The sequence below is a fragment of the Fragaria vesca genome, linkage group LG3 (assembly GCF_000184155.1).
Source record: "Fragaria vesca subsp. vesca linkage group LG3, FraVesHawaii_1.0, whole genome shotgun sequence".
Taxonomy (NCBI): domain Eukaryota; kingdom Viridiplantae; phylum Streptophyta; class Magnoliopsida; order Rosales; family Rosaceae; genus Fragaria; species Fragaria vesca.
The window spans coordinates 10,084,409-10,101,294 of record NC_020493.1 but is presented as its reverse complement, the minus strand read 5'-3'; the positions used below and the strand labels follow the sequence as shown (position 1 = coordinate 10,101,294).

At 39.2% G+C, this 16,886-nt stretch overlaps 1 protein-coding gene and 1 pseudogene across 2 annotated transcripts in view; both read right to left on the bottom strand.

Moving 5' to 3' along the window:
- The window catches only part of LOC101292394, a 1,325,780-nt pseudogene that overhangs the window by 791,973 nt on the left and 516,921 nt on the right, over positions 1–16,886 (bottom strand). Inside the window, exons 96-98 of the transcript XR_184374.1 lie at positions 11,239–11,373; positions 10,972–11,058; positions 10,545–10,705 (exon numbers count right to left, since the gene is read on the bottom strand). The product of XR_184374.1 is annotated as an uncharacterized LOC101292394 (transcript). The remainder of the gene's footprint in view (positions 1–10,544; positions 10,706–10,971; positions 11,059–11,238; positions 11,374–16,886) is intronic.
- On the bottom strand, positions 4,261–6,899 carry LOC101292096. Its single transcript, XM_004294045.1, has one exon. The coding sequence runs from the start codon at positions 6,680–6,682 to the stop codon at positions 4,451–4,453; it is 2,232 nt and encodes a 743-aa protein (XP_004294093.1). The 5' UTR covers positions 6,683–6,899; the 3' UTR covers positions 4,261–4,450.

Genomic DNA, 16,886 nt, shown 5'->3' with positions numbered 1-16,886 from the left:
ACGTGTCGGAAAAGTCAACATTTTCTGACATGCCACGTGGCTTTTCAAACACTTGTCGGGCCGTGTCGTGAGTGTCCGTGCAACATAGGTACTAACCGATCCGCCATGAAATACCTCCTTTTCCCTTGCCTTTCTTTTTCTTGACAAAATTCCATCAAATTGATGCAAAGACATACCTAAAATGGATGAAATACTTTGCTAGAGGGAAAGAAAAAAAAAAAAGATCGAGTATAATTTTTGATCAAATAAACAACTGAAATAGTAAAACGAATATATCGTGAGTTCGACTCACGACATCTCACTTACAAAATAAGAGGAGATTGTTGCCACTAGACCAAATAACACTAGACAAAAGAAGAGTACATTGGAGAGAAAAGAGAAAAAATAAAATAGATAATAGATTTATGAAAAGGGTGAAAAAGAAACGAATTTCTAGAAAATTACTGCATGAAAATGTACAAACGACATGAAAATTACTACAAGAATATTACACGTACAATACCATAACCCCAGAGTAAAACAGACTTTAACATTTCAATAAACTGTTTTTTCTTTGGATTGAAAGAGAAAATCATATATTAACTTGGAAACAATAACAGATCAGGTAATAGCAGTGCAAGAAGCTGCTGCCCCCATTACATGATAGCCTAGTAAATTCCCCAACTAGATCAGATAACAAATGGCAAGTCATTCTCGGACATCTGCTTCATCCTAATAAACTTTAACAAGAAGGAAAAATCTACATAATTGATTTCCCTTTCAGTGAAATGAACAGCAAAAATTTAACTGAGGCTTCTTGAGCAGTGCCAGATATTATTTGCCTCCAAGCTCATTGTAAGAACTCAGTGAGACAAGGCTTTCTACATAGACATGACTCCTATCATAAAGACATACCGGAATTCCGAGATCCGTCGTTGATTTTGTTTTTGCATTGTATGAAACCATTTTCGTATATATGTCTAATACGATTTCATCGTTTCCCAAAAACCATATGAGGTTTGTTAAGGTCTTAAGATAGAAATATACAGGTGGCAGCACGCTTGGGATTGTGGGAAATTTAGTAGGGATTGTCAGAAATTTAGTCCAAGACTCTTTCACCCCATATTCCTTCATCACCCATAGATCTGTCTCTTTACCATCTACTAGTACGCACAAGCACCCTTCTAAAGCACCTACTCCTTCAAAGCTTGAACCTGTTCCATAATCAGGTACTGCGACTTCCATGTATGTCTCACTTGTTAGATCGAGAGCAATAATGAATGGATCATTTTGTCTTATTTTCGCCAACCAATGTAGAGCTCCATTTACATAAGTAGCACACTTCTCAAGTGGAAAAGCACCACGAGGATAGTCTTGAATCCTTCTCCAAGAATCTGTTCTTAATGTGTAGATCATGGATATACAAGTTGTGGTTTTGTGATACACTTTTAACACCTTGTAGTCGTCACTATTGTAGTCATAACCAAATCCATGATGAAGAGAAAAAATTCTAACATCCTCACCATTGCGTTCTTTTGCTTCAACACACTCTCTTGTACATGGATTCCACAAGAAAACCCTTTCCACACAACAATCTCCGACTTTCAGGCATACCAACCCATCACAAGAACCTATGATGTCGAAACTGAGTTCCCTTTGATGGTGATTTTTGCCACTATGATCAAACCTCTCGATGTGAATATCAATTGGAATTTCTCGCGGTCTGGATTTGGGAGAGTAACACATAAGAGCTTGAGATTCCCAACTTATGAGCAGTCTTTTGGAATTCGTGCTGCTACTGTAATAACTTCGAGCACGGTGAATTAGATCATGTTTTTTGACGAACTCAGTACTTGAGATTAAGGACAGCCATGACTTGCAGACAGTTTTGAATTTTAACAAAGACTTGACAGGAAGTCTTGCAAGTAGTTCAGTGGTTACCTCGGAGGGAAGGTAAGGGATCGCTGATGATCCTTGGTGCTTTGGCTTTCCTGTACGTGCTTCTCTAACAGAGTCCATGCTTTCCATCAAATCAGAATTTCCAAACCCTAAGTACAATGGAGGTTGTACTTTACTTGTGCCTGTTTGGGCGTGATTTTTTGTGCTGGCGTGCCAACGCTTCTGGGTTCAACGTAACCGTCTTCACTTGATGCTTCGCGCTTTCTCCTGACTTCTGCTCCAAGCAACTGGCTGAATTCTTTTACTAAACTTAAGATTTCTCTTACGGTGCTTATAGAACGAAAATTAAAAGATATTTACTAAGGTTTTGAGGCCTAAACAATGGTTTGCAGGGATTTGCTGACAGATCACTTTATGGTTAGAAATTGCTGACTGATCGGACTTGGGTTTTGCCAACGAATTGGTCTTTGGTCACAAAAGACACCGGAGAGTCTTTTTGTAGGTGGGTGCTCTGGGGGAGACTTTGATATTTGCAATGTGCAAAGTTTGGTAGTAAGATTGGATGTCTTTTGCTCGTTCGCCTCAACCCCTTTATATTGAGAACTAGGGCTCACATTCCTTGTGGATCAAGGCATATCGGACCTCTATCTTAATTAGGAAAGATATCACATAATCGGATTATAAGTTAAATCCTTAAACAACTGCAATATCTCAGAGAAAAAAAAAAATATTTACAAAAATAAATAGGACCGCAAGTGTCAGTCCATGTATCACAAATATACGATATTGTAGGTAAAGATATTCACCTCAAATCTAACTCTTGGAAATCAGTTAGATACACTGGTCTTCTCGGTAATATAATTACCTCATGAATCATTCTTGACGATTAAGGAGACAAGCACATCACCTACGCAAAGAGATTTGCTTCTTTGAATACCTTCTGGCCGAGAACACCCCATGCAGTCATGCATATAATTACCAGTACGTAAGGAATGAAATCCTTGAAGCAATATATCTCATCCTTGCATGCGTCTAGATGTGATCTCTTACGACTCAATTAAGGACATGCACTAAGCCATGCACGTATTGAACTCTTCTTTGGGAAATAAGGAATCAAGATGATTAACTTCCTTACATTTTTTTTTATTAATAACTCACACACCTTACATATGTCTTGAGGTTTGAACCTATGACCTTAAAGTTAAACATCTTAACCAACCAAACCACAACTCACAGACAATACATCATTCACGTCCGCCATAGGAAAAAACCTCCAATACGGCATATATCTGGATCCCTTCTTCAATGCACATCCCTCGTTTTGGACCACTTCATAGGCAAATAATCATCTATCAATTATCAAATACTTGATCACAACGCTGTATCGACAAATAGCCTAATTTGCCTCAAAGATGTCTTGACCTCCAAGTAGGCTTCGACTAGCTCACGAGATAATCATATCCCACGACGAACCACTAAACTGGTTCAAAATCCTCCATGTCTAGGAAAGTTCATTTTACACAAACAGTGACTACACGTGTCGATCCTGGAGGTTTATATAGAGGGAGAGTACTAATTATAACCCTGGGTCTGGTTTATACCTTGGTCTGGCTCGAATGTGTTTTCTCTTCTTCTTCTTCTATAATGACTATGAAACACATCTTAGCTACAAGTAGGAAACACAAGGCAATACTATAGCTGCAAGGAATGTGAATTTTACACTGGTGAACTATTAACGGCAGAAGAATAACTTTTTAAATAACAATATATATTTATGTAAATCTTGCAGCCATCTGACTCCGAATGAGAAAGGAGCAGCAGTTCCGGCATGAGTACTCCAGCTTGAGCTCGAGTCCCTATCTAAAGGTTGTAATTTACTGTGAGCCTCAAGCGGAAAGCTGCATTTATCTGCCACTCCATTATGCAAAATTGCAAATCTACCAGCGCACTGCTCTACGTAGAAGCCCATGTGTTTCACCACCCCCTTTCATACAAACAAACAAACCTGCACCTTATACTATCTATTGATTCCCCAATGAAAATTACCACTCATCCTTCGGATCAGAAACAAAATCACTTGGTACTAGCTTAGACTACCAATGTATGAAATACCTCCTTTTCCTTTCCTTTCTTTTTTCTTGAGAAAAATACATCAGAATGATGCAAAGACCTAACGCAACACATTCTCTATTCTCAAATTTACTGTCTATAACTAGGATTGATATGTTCCGAAGAGAATAATGGCCAATCTTTGGTATCTCCTACTAAAATTGAGTACCCAAAATGGATGAAATACTAAGCTAAATAGCTAATGTTCAAAACTTCAATATACCATTATAGATTAGAGGAAAGAAAATCATTTGGAGTGGGAAAAAGAGATTTCATGGATCATCGATTTATGAGAAGGGTGAAAAAGAAACGAATTCCTAGAAAATTACTACATGAAATGTACAAACGAGATAGAGAGAGCAATGATTACCCCTCTGTGAAAAGTAAAAAACCTACAATCATGACCCATACGACAACATGCCTACAATTTCACTTTTCAGAGTCCCAATTAAATTACCTAGGATTAAAACCCGACTCCGGTCGCCCCGACTCCGAGCGGACCCGGGTGGCGATGCGGTTCCAGCTTCCTGTTCTTCCAAAAGCAAGCCTCCGGCGCCAGCTTAGACGCCGACCTCATCGGCTCCGACTTGCAGCGCGTGAGCACAAACGGCTCATACCCAGTAGACCCCACCAGCTTCTGCCCTATTATCTCGGCCATCGACACCGGACCGCCCGCCTGTATCGGAAAAGAACAAGACGACCTCGGCGGCTGTATCATCACTTGCTGAGCCGCCGCGGCCGCGGGTTTCGCGGCTTTTGAGTCTACGCTGACCCGCGGTGGCTTCTTCGCCTCATCCTTGCCGTCCTTTTTGTTGCTGCTGACGTGGCGCTCCGGGAGGCATCGGATGAAGTCCGTGCTGCAGACCCAAGTCTCCTTGGAGACCTCCATGGACAGCTTCGGCTCGCACATCATTAGCAACAGACAGTCCGGTAAGACCGGGTTTTGACTTGACCGTTTCGGCTGCAGATCCGTTTGGGCCTTCGGGCGCTCGAATTCAGGTTCGGGTCTAGCTTGGGTCACTGTCACTTGTGTCTCTTCTGCTTCGTCTTCCCAAGTACTCTCTCTGGACTCCTTCCCTTCCTCCGCCGTTGACTCTGTTGACTCCTCTGTCACCTCTGTTTCAGTTTCAGTTTCAGCCCAAGACTCTGCTTCTTCTTCTTCTACCAGTTTTTCCAGTACTACTTCTGATATTGGAAGCTGTACTACTCTCATTTCCTCCTCTTTCATTTCTTGATTTGCTTCTTCCAATTGTAACTCAATTTCTTCAACTTCAGACATTTCTGGATCTGCGAAAAGTTCAGCTAGAGAACAATCTTGCCCAGCTTCTTCTACCATTGCTGCTTCATTCTTATCCTCTTCTCGATCCGAATCTTGTTCTTGACATTCCTTTTCTTCTGCTACCTCTAATTGCTCATAAACAATCTCACTTTTCTCTGGTTTCTCATCATCTACAACCGCATTCAATTCCTCTTCTTTTTCTTCTGGTTCTTCTACATCTTCGCCCTCGCAGACCCATTTCTCGCACATTCCTTCGTCTTCAACAAGCTTTATCTCTGTTGGTAACCCAATTTGCATCTTTTCCTTTTCTTCAAGTCGTTTCCTTTTTTCTTCAAGACCTTCATCCTGCTCTTCATCTTCACTTTCTTCCTCTTCTTTCGGTGCAGCCGGCATTTCCCAAAACCGATTCCCAAGCGCCGCCATCTTCACCGGATCAGATCTACACCTCATGAGCAAAAGCGCATTCTTTGGCGGAACACAGATACTCACTCTACCTTCCTCTTCTTCCCTCATCAAAGCCTCACTCAATATCTCTTCTTTAAACTCAATCCCCTCGAAAACTTGCCTCCTCAAACTATGACTCCCACTACTCATCTCCGTTCTCTCTTCTTCCTCCTCTTCCCCCACCACCAACTCTATCTCCCTCCTCTTATTCCCGTCCTCCCCATCCCCCAACGCCACAAACCACCTCGCAAACACCGCCCCGCACCCGCTCTCCGATCTCGCTCCTCCCTTGCTCTCCTCCTCCTTCTTCGCCTCGCCGCCGCTCAAACACGACGACTTATTCGGTATCAGGCAGTTAAACTCCGACCCGAAAGCCCTCAGCGCTTCGCATATAGTCAAAGGAAGATGCACCCACCTCTGGTTGTTGTTGTTCCTCTGCCGCAAGCACTCCCTCTGGCTACTACTACTCATTGGATGCGTCGGAAAATGAAGCGCTTGAAATGTTTCATGCTGGTTAACACTCTGCTCCGCTTTTCGGAAACTCGCCTCGGCTCCACCTACGCCGCCTCCGCCGCTCCTGCTCCGCTTCGATCTGCTGCTTATCATCCTCATCTTCTTCCCCTGCTTCTTCGTCTTCACCCTCACCTGCCCAATACACGTCACCTTGGGAGAAGAAGGCTCCGGGTTTTCATACCCGCCTCGCTTCTTACTCCCACCGCCGCTTGGGAACATCGGGGAGGCGCCGCCTTTGATGCTCCCGCTGGTTCTGAGGCGGCGGCTGAGAGAGGAAGAGAGCGAGATTTGGGGAGTCTGGTCTCGAGTTCGACCGGGGCTGAGTAAGGACTTGGAGGAGAGCTTCATAGAGGAAGAAGAAGAGAGGCGAGAAGTGCTGAAGCAAATGAAGAGCTCGCTCGTGGCTCCGCTGCTGCTAGTCTTGCTGCGATGGGGTCTCTCTGTCGACTCCACCATCATTATTTTTTTGAAGTAAATTATTTGTGGTACTGAGCTGTTGCGGCCATTGACACAACAGAGTGAGATGGGTGCGTTGGATTTTGATCAAGATTTGTTTGAGAGAGAGAGAGAGAGAGAGAAGGAGGTGGTTTGTCTGTATCAAGATGTAACGGAGTGAGAGTGAGGATCTGAGGTTACATGGCCAGTGCAAGTAAGATGGCTGGGGTTGGTGGAGAATGACGGTGGTGACCTTTGAGTTTGGAGATTATTACTTGGAGGAGTGTGGGTGTGCCTGGGATTGGGGGCTCTTTTTAAAGCTTTCTTTGGCTTTTAGGTGTCGAATCTTGGTGCGCAAATGTGCGTGGGAAAGTAGCGAAATTGAGGTCGGACCATTGCCACCAAGACACCGGCTTTTACTGAAAAGGAGAGGTAAAGGAAATTACTTTCATTGACCACAGTGTTTATACGATGCTGCAACGTTGATTTACACTAATGATCATTAGGTCATTAGGTCTCTTACTTTCTCATTGCTTCCTATCAGTAGTTTGATTCTCATTCTATTCATTTAACCGGTACAAGAGAATCATTCTGACGAGGACCTTTAAGTTAAAAATTTGGTAAGAACTTTTTAGTTTATGATTTAAAAGACTCAATTTTTGATCACATTTTAACATCTTATCTGTTCAGTTTTTAGGTTTATATGAGTAGATCATTTCTACAAATTTTCACCCAAATTGATGTTCGTTAAGATAACAAACTAGATCAAATTAATAGACGAACCAAATCTGTCAAATATGAACCGTTTAAGTTCATAATTGAAAAATCACACTTATGAATGTCTTAACAATTTTCAATATAGCTGAAAATTTGAAAAAATGATCTACTCATAAATATCTATAAACTGAACGGTCAAGATGTAGATATAAGATCGAAAAGTGGGATAAGCCGAAAAGTCCTCACCAAGTCCTCAACTTAAGGGTCCTCACTAGAAGGACTTCCACCGGTACAATAGCATGAATATGTTTACCCCGTGATGAATGTTATATGGTGATTTGCGAATTTTTTAGAATGAAAATGTGGTACGATTAGAAATGAAAACTATTAGAATAAAATTTTACCACACAAGATAGTAGTTGGCTATTTGATCAAAAATAATAATAATAATAATAATTGGGTTAATTTAAATTTTTGAAGACGATAACCAACAACTAATAGACTTATAAACTCATAACTAAATAACCCACTTTCTTACGATTACGGGTTTCATTCAAATACGAAATCCAAATTTGGCTTACTTTTCGTACTACCTTAGGCTTATATACAATTTGAAATCGAGAAATTTGTACTAAAACAAGTTATATCCAAAAAAATTTTGACACGGATCAACGATCTACAACAACTCAAAGCCTCTCTGGACTCAAACACATAAGACAACAACAGAAGAAACAATCCTAAAATGTTTTGAGGAGTCATTTTCCCTCAAATGTTATGAATATCGATCTCAAATACCCGAATAAGAACATTACACCAAAGACAATTCTAGCCAACCGGAGCTAATCAGAGTAACATTGAAAATAAAAATTTATACCATACTATTTCATACATTGACAAGAGACGGTTCCTTGGTGAAAGGCATTCGTTTTCGATTTGCATCAAGCCATCGATATCAAAGTGACCCAGGAAACCTATCTTCATGAGACGGTGGGTTGCTTCTGATGTATAATATGGGTACGAGACAAATTACCGGTAATTTTCCAGAAAATAAAGGATAACCAAACGGTAAGGTAAAGTAGGCGGTAAATTAATGAGACATGAGAGACGGAGAGACGTTAAAATAAATTCGTATTGGGAATGTCAAATCAATCAGTGTCCGTGTGGGCAGTTTGCCCCGCTTTTCATTAACCCAATTAACCCGGCCCACCACTGCTGGCCGCTTTCTTGCCTCACGAGTCACGACGATGATGGAGTGGCACTTCTGAAATTAATCGCCAGAAAGGCGGCCTTTCCGAAAGCCGAGATCACATGGAGGGTCCGACATCCGAACAGAGAAGACTCCAAAAACGTTGCACGTGGCCCGAGTCCGAAGAAAGCCCGATAAACCACGGACCATATCGTCATTTTCCATCATGACCATTTAGAACATGGACCGTATCTTGACCGCAGCTCTGCTGCGGAGCGTGGGATGTACGGTGGAGTATACTGTCTGTACGAATAGAGGAATGGTGCCACGCGCCTCCGGAGGGAGAGTGGGTTTGAGTGTGGAGGAAGGTCTGCTTGGTACCACGCTTGACATGGAGAAGCGCACATGAGTGGCGCGTGATGGGGATAAAGGAGGAGAGGAAAATAGTTATTTTTGGTAACGAAAAGATATTGTCTAGTTAGGGAAAGGACAAACGAGAAACGCCTTCCAACCTGGAATGGTTTGCTTGCCATGTTAATGATTCAAATGGAAAAACATAATAAAATCAAATTTGAAACTTAAAAAATTATAGAGGTTAAAAAGTCTTAGTTAATTAAGCCATAAATCATTTACTCATCGAATTACCATTACACCATTAATGAATTTGAATCGCTACATTGCATGTGTGTTCTTTCTCTTATGGTAAAGACGGCGGCATGTGATAATGACAATCTTCGTCGTAAATATTACGTGAGATGGATGATGGTGATCACAATGGTAACAACACATGGTAACAACACATTGTGATCCTTTTGTTTTTCGATCTGCTCCAAAGATCATGTAACTTTTCATTGATCGAGTGTTAACAAGAGAAATTATATTTTACTAGTGAATGTAAATATTGTGTATTTTTATTTTATTTTGATAAGTATTGTTGTGATCATTTCTGTATCTAGGTTGACATGGCATGTGCCGTTGGTGACTCAATGTGACAATGTTGTCTTCTCCAGACAAGTGCAGCAACTATTCATCTTTTTCTATTGTGGCATATAAATATAATGCAACACTAGAAAGCTACTAAGGGCTCTCACACAATCAAAGAGAGCAAGAAATAGAGTCGGACCTTGATCAGACACTTACGCCAGAAGCAAACAAAACAAGTATTAAAAGCAGATTTAGGACTCGATTAAAGAACCATGTTGTAGGGCTTTTAAAACTAAGCCCCGAAGTGGTAGATAACGTTATTGCCAACTGTAGGGTTCTCTATATAAAGGTTGGGGTTTGAGGTATTAAATATATGATTCGATCATAATGCACCACCTTTCATCTCTACGAGATACGGTGGTCCATGGCGGAGCCACCACAATCGTTAGATCTCTGCCGCCTTGACCCACCCATGATGCATCTAGATTGATTGTCCCTCAAGGTAATATTGAAGAGTTTGGTCACGTCTACCCTACGACATAAACCACCCGCTTAATTTTATTTTCATTTTTTTTTTATAACTTTGAGTCTTTGATTCACTATAGAAGAAGTTCTTGTTCGCGTTTTTAACGAGTTTTGAATATAATGGATTATTTGGTAGTGAAGTTCTATATAGGGTTTGATAAAATTGAGATTGAGAAATCTGTCAGACAATAGAAAAAATTGTATGCATGATAACAATTCATAAGACAGGCGTAATAATAATTTAAGAGCTTTTAGAGTAGTGACAAAAATAGTAAATGTGGATGTTAAACCTTAAAACACGATACATTAATGAATAGTGAAAATTGAACATGTATGGACCAAAAGTGAAACTATGTTAAAGATCGAAAACTACACTAGTATATTCACAGTGGCAGTTAGCTGCCCGTTTTTCATATATTGTCCAAAATGCTAATTTTAATGTGTAGGGAAAGCTCAAAGAAAAAAGAAAAAACGGTAATTTTAATGAAGGGAATGCAGAGAATTGATTCAAAGCTTAGTTAGAGATAAGGCTACGCTGTCTTTTGTTGTTCAGCAGCTGCTTGTCGGAACAGAGTTGATAGCCTCAAGTAGTCCAGCCAGCTGCTTCTTCTTTGTAATTGTTTCTCCATCTCTAGCAGCTTGAGCCTTAGAGATTCCACTTCTTTTTGTAAATTCTCGTCCTTCAGCTTCAGTGCCTAACAACAAGTTAAAACGATGGTCATTAACATTCTCTGATATCCAAAGATAAATGTTTTGAGTGCGATCTAGCAGTTCTTTAGAATCACAACATCGTTATCAAACTATCCGAGTACTTCCTGCAAAAGTAGCTTGGGAGTGCTTGTATATATAACCCAGAAGGCAGGCAAACACTTGATCGAGTATGGGAAGTTCTGCCAAAAACTACCAAAAACATGCATTTAAAAGTAGTTGTATATATTCTTTCTTAGAGTGGGATAAATACCTCTAATTCTTCCTTGCGTTTTGCCTCCTTCTTAGCCTCTGACTTGTAGGTCCTATTCACCTCATACATTATACCGAGTCCTGCAACCTAAGCAAGACAAAACAGATGAGGGATCAAATATATCAATTGCAGACTAAAATGTACTAGGGCACCCTTTCAATGCAATGATGCATCAGTTAACAGTTATGGATCAATGAATTATCCTAAACTACATACTATATTGATAATTAAGTCTATGTAGAGGTGTTAATTAAACTGTTAACTTACGGTGAAGATGACAAGTTCTCCAAGAAAATCGGTAGCAGCTGCAATAGCTTTTGTTTCATCGAGAGGGCGGATCGCTACATTTACTGCACGTCCATGCACACGTCTTTGCAACTGTGTCGCCCAGCGATACTTTGTCTGATAATTTCAGGTGAAAATAAGTTATTTGAGGGTCTTGCTTGTTGCAAACACCAGAAAACATATTGCTAGTTTGTGCAATGGCTTCACTAGAGTACTAGCTGTCTAGCTGCCCAAGAATATTATGCTTATAATGGCTTATGCTACAGAAACGATGGAACTCAGAAGAGTGCACAAGGCAGAACTTGCATAAAATTATGCTGATGTAAATTGATTGGAAATGAACTGATGGGCGCAATATTCAAATTTTCTTTATCTTGGTACATATATAGGGTTTCAAAAGTAACCTCATCGAACACCGACATCGTTGGTCTTTATAGTTGGGGCAATTTGTAATCACAGTCACCTCAAGAAGTTTCAAGTCCTTATATGAGGCAACTGCAGAACTCTTCACCATATTTGTACATTATTGACTCACCTATACAAAAAGGTTACGTTTACAACATGTGTTCACTAAATTTTATACACGAAGATTGTTGATTTCATCTTAACCTGGAATTTATTTTATTTATTCAAATTCAGGGCGTAGGGTTTATGTTTCAGGCTAAATTCACAATCCAGTTATGACATTATGCGCTCTCAAATCTCAATACATTCTTCATATCTTATGCATATACATACGGGATATATGGCCTAGCCTCTCACTCATTTTAGCCATTAAAAGAAAGAAAAGAAGGGGGTTTGCGGCTTATTCTATTCCTCCATTGGTGCAATGATGACATGCCATGGATAAGCAAACTTGATCGAAGTATAGCGGAAACTTATAACTCATGGAATCTGAACTGAGACCGAAACAAATAAAAGAAAAGAAGAACAAAGGATGATTGAATTGAAGTGAGTATATATTAACCTGGGCCATCCAGATGATGGCGGCACGAAACCTGGGGTGCACGGAGGCATGAGTTTTGAGGCGAGCAGCAATGGGCTTTGAAATGGTTCTGATGGCCAGAGTTCCGAGTTTCATCAGTGGAAGCATTATGGTGGTGCTTTGATAGTGACCCGAAGAAGATGATGATGTTGATGTTCCGTACTGCCTCGTTTTCCGAAGAAAAGAGCTTCGAGCAGCAGCTGCAGAGCTAGCAAGAAATTTCGCAAGGAACAAGGGCATTGTTAACGGGGTTTTGGATCAGGGTAGGGTTTAGCAACCATATTGGGTTTTGGTGTTGGGGTGTCATTTGAGGATCCCTTCTTTTTAACTGGTTTTACTTGACGAGAAAGAATACTACCTCCATGGCAAGTCAAGTCACACTTTTCTATTTTATTGTGAAGTGAAACTTTTATCTCTATTAAATTCACCAAATTATGTTTTGTCAATATTAAAATTATTAAGATGATTCATATTTTTAAGAACAAGGGTTACAATAATAAATAGTAAAATAAAAAATAAATAAAATAAATAGATAATTAGGGAGACAAAAACATAGAGAGTGAATAGAAAGTGAGATTACAAGATTGATAACTACACTTATAAAAACATATAGATATCTTCTAAAAAAAAATACACATAAACGTGAAAAGTGGGATAGAAGTTGATCATTCTTATAAAAGAAATATGAGGAAATATTTGTGACATCCTATACTTCGCACTTAAAAATAGTTATTGTTGTAGGAGAAAATATAACGATAATAACGGTCTGCTCATTCATTGATAGAAATGTCTATTTATAGACAGTACATAGAGTCACTCGAAGGATCTAGAAGTTCTATTAAAACTATAACTTATTCAAATAAGGAAACAGATTAATCAATCATACGTGTATTAAGGCAAGACACATAACAGAAGTACGAAAACATAATTTTCTCAAACAGTTATATTCCTTAGTTTTTAAATTAAACTGGTATAACTCTATACTCTTTCTTGACAGTGTTACCATTTCCGTTAATTGACCGTAAAAAAATACAGTTAAGTTTCTAAAATGGCTAAAATGCCCCTATTAAAAATCAATTTTATTTTTTCCTTTTCTCTTTTTTTTCTTCTATTTTTTCTATGTAAAATACAAACGGATGTAATTAATTAATATATGTAAAAACTAGTATAATTAATAAGAAAATAACAATAATATATGAATAAACTAAATATATTAAATAGTTATAGTTTAGCACTACTCGGTTGGAGACGGCGAGTGCTATTTTGATTAATAGTGAAAATTTTTAGTGTAGTTTAACATCAAAAGCCAATGAAAATTTGACACATATCTGAGTGTGGCTTATATACAGTCAAGTGAGTGTGAACCGTGCACTCCGTTTTTTGATTAAATGGATATCGTTTACTATATGTGCTACCTAAAGTAATGATTTGTGGAATAGTGGTCCAAGATGGATGTATACATCCTCTTCAGATTTTTTTTCATTACTACATCCTCTTCAGATTTTTTTCATTACAAGAAAAATTAATAAAAGCTCAGTACCATTTAGTCTACCGACATAGTCTTCTCTTTAATAAGTGGGAGGTTGTGAGTTCGACTCACAGTTGTAATATTTAAGTTATTTACTTGATAAAAAAAATTAGTAAAAGAGAAGGAAAACATAAAAATCTCTCTTGGTGAGGCGGGCACAATAATTGTGTGACCAAACCAACAATGGAAACAGAAACAAAATGGGATACGGATTGGGTTTACGACAGTGGAAAGATTACGCTGATATATATATATATAGTCCTCATATGGCGAGAAGGAGAGATTAGGAATTGTGATCGCTACCTTCATTAGCTTCCATCTTCAGGTTTTACAGAGCAAGATTAACCATTCTTCTGAGTTGGAAGAAGTTTTATGGATCCAGATTGGGTATCTTTTCCTAAGGACCTTCTTAATTCTGTTATGGAGAGATTAGTGTTACCTGAAGACTACTTGCGATTTAGCATTGTTTGTAAGTCATGGTATTCTGCAGCAAAGGATGATAAAGCTATTCGTGCAAGGATGACAGTTCCAATGATGTTGGTTTATACAAGCGAAAAAGATTACTGGAAGTTATACGACGTCACAATTAATAGGTTTCTGGATTTGCAAGTGAGAGTTCCCAGTAAGCGACTTTGTGGGTCTTCAAAAGATTGGTTAATGAGATAATTTCATTTTATTACCCTGAACTTTAGGTCTAAAATCAGTTTGATACCTCATATTTTTTTCTAATCAGTTTCATACCTAAACTTTTCAAAATGACATCAATCTCGACTAAAATGACTAAAATAACCCTGATTAATCTTTTTACCCTCTCAGAGTTAAGAATGGCAGCGGTGACGGCCGGGGGAGGAGTAGGGGCTGCCGCCGGGGCCCATTGCTGGTGGTAGTGGTGGATGCCGGCGCCGGCCATGTGGTGGATTTGGAGGCAGGGAGAGAGAGAGGGTAAAAAGATTAACCAGGGTTATTTTAGTCATTTTGGTCGAGATTGATGTCATTTTGAAAGTTTAGGTATGCAACTGATTAAAAAAAAGATGAGGTATCAAACTGATTTTAGACCTAAAGTTCAGGGTAGTAAACTGAATTTTTTCCTTGATTAATATATTTGGATAAGAATGTAGCTGATAAGAATTTCGTGGTGACCCTAATCAATCCATTCTTTAGGGTTAGAGGAAGAAGAGAGAAAGAAAATTCGATCATTCGCCTCCCTCCGCTAACGCCTCGAGGTTGGGAAAGGTGGTCGAAAAAATCTGAGTATTATGTCTACAAGGCTACAATGTCAGGTGACCCAATTCAAGATCCAAACAATTGCATTGTTTTTGTTATATATATGGAACAATGTCTCTTGGCTTTTATCAGACCAGGTACACAAACAACATGGACAGATGTTGATGCAGGCGTAGACAATACTAAACGGGGGTGCCGCTTGGTTGAAGAAGTTACATGCCTTGACGGTAAATTTTATGTTGTTAACCATTGGAGAGAACTCATATCTTTTGATGTTACTGCCGAGTCATACTCAAACGTGAAATTGGTTGCACGGACCGGATTCAAACATAGTTGTGTAATCAAGAGATATCGTGCAAACAGAAGAGAAGGAATTGTTGATGGTTGAAAGATACATAGTGTTCGAACATGCAGACGGTATACACATCACAAAGAAGTTCATAGTCTTCAAACTGAATTTCAATATGTGCAAGCGGAAAGAAGAAACCACCTTAGGTGGGCTTGCGCGTGCTCTTTGTGGGAGAGAATACTTCAGTGGCTTTGAAGCCTTCGAGATATTCAAGTTGTCAACCGAATCACATATACTTCAACCATGATTGTGATTTGATCAGACGTATGAAACCTCATGATTATGGTGTTTATAATTTCAAGGATGGAAAAATTTCATAGCCTTGCACTGAACAGGCTAAAAACCTAGTTAAGAAGATCAATGGACAGTCAATTTTGCCAATTTTGCCGATTTGGGTTGTTCCGAGCTTTTATTTGTAAAACCTTCTAAAAAAAGCTTTTATTTGTAAAACAATAATTCAGTCAATTTTCAGTTTTTTTTTCTTCTTTCAAACAATTCAACAATTTAGGTAAATTCACTGTTTTATTTCCTGAATTATGTTTCCTTTCGAACAAGTAATGCCATTGTATTTATTCAATTATTTTCCAGAAGAAGGTTGTTATCTGAATAATCCGTAACTCTAGTTACTAGTAGGGTAGGGAGTGAAGATGCTTTCTCTACCACTGTTATTCTCATTGTTTAGTAATTAGCAAACTACATATTAGTTACTAACCAAATTTTACTTTACAAATACATCATTTACATTATCTTACACATTTAAGGACAAAAATTAACAAATTGGGACAATTTAATGTCCACATGTCATTTGTCACTACATTTTTACTACACTACCCTTCACTACATATTCTTCTGCTATTGTCGACGAAAATGTGCTACTATCGGTGCTATTGCAATTTTTTTCGGCAATTCTCTAGAACCAAACAAAGCTGCTACTGCCACGACTGGAAACCTTCTGCTCCTACCGAATGTACAGTAACATGGCTCATACTTGTCTAGATCTAAGACTTCAAAATTCTAATCAATTGCTACGATACTAAAGCACAAAGCAAAACATAATCCCATCAAGTTCCACACAGTTCTAAAAAACGCTAGGCGCTAGTCGGGTGGACAACCAGTGACTAGCGCCTAGGCGGGTTAATCGGGGGATTAATTAGGGATCAAAGCGGGGTTATGTGGAACTGGATGGGATTACATGTGGCCATTGGACTTCACAGTAGTTCTAAATTGCCAATTGGTTTTGGATGTGAACCCTAGACTATTTTATCATGGTATCAGAGGGGGTTGCATACGTCCACGTGTGAAGCCCAATGGCCACACCCACTCCACGTCACCCGAAATGTTGTCTACGTGTTAGGCTTGAAAATTCGCCACATGTGCGGAGGTGTGTTGTGATATCAATCCCACATCGGAAATATAAGACCTTATATGTGGGTTTATAAGGGTTTGGACATCTCCACCCATTGTCAATTGTTTTTAGATGTGAACCCCAAACTACTTCATCAGTGTTTATGCTTTCTTTTTTTAACTTGGACCCAATCACTAAA

Coding starts and splice junctions, on each gene's coding strand:
- LOC101292096 (XM_004294045.1), bottom strand. CDS start 6,682: ATGATGGTGGAGTCGACAGAGAGACCCCATCGCAGCAAGACTAGCAGC.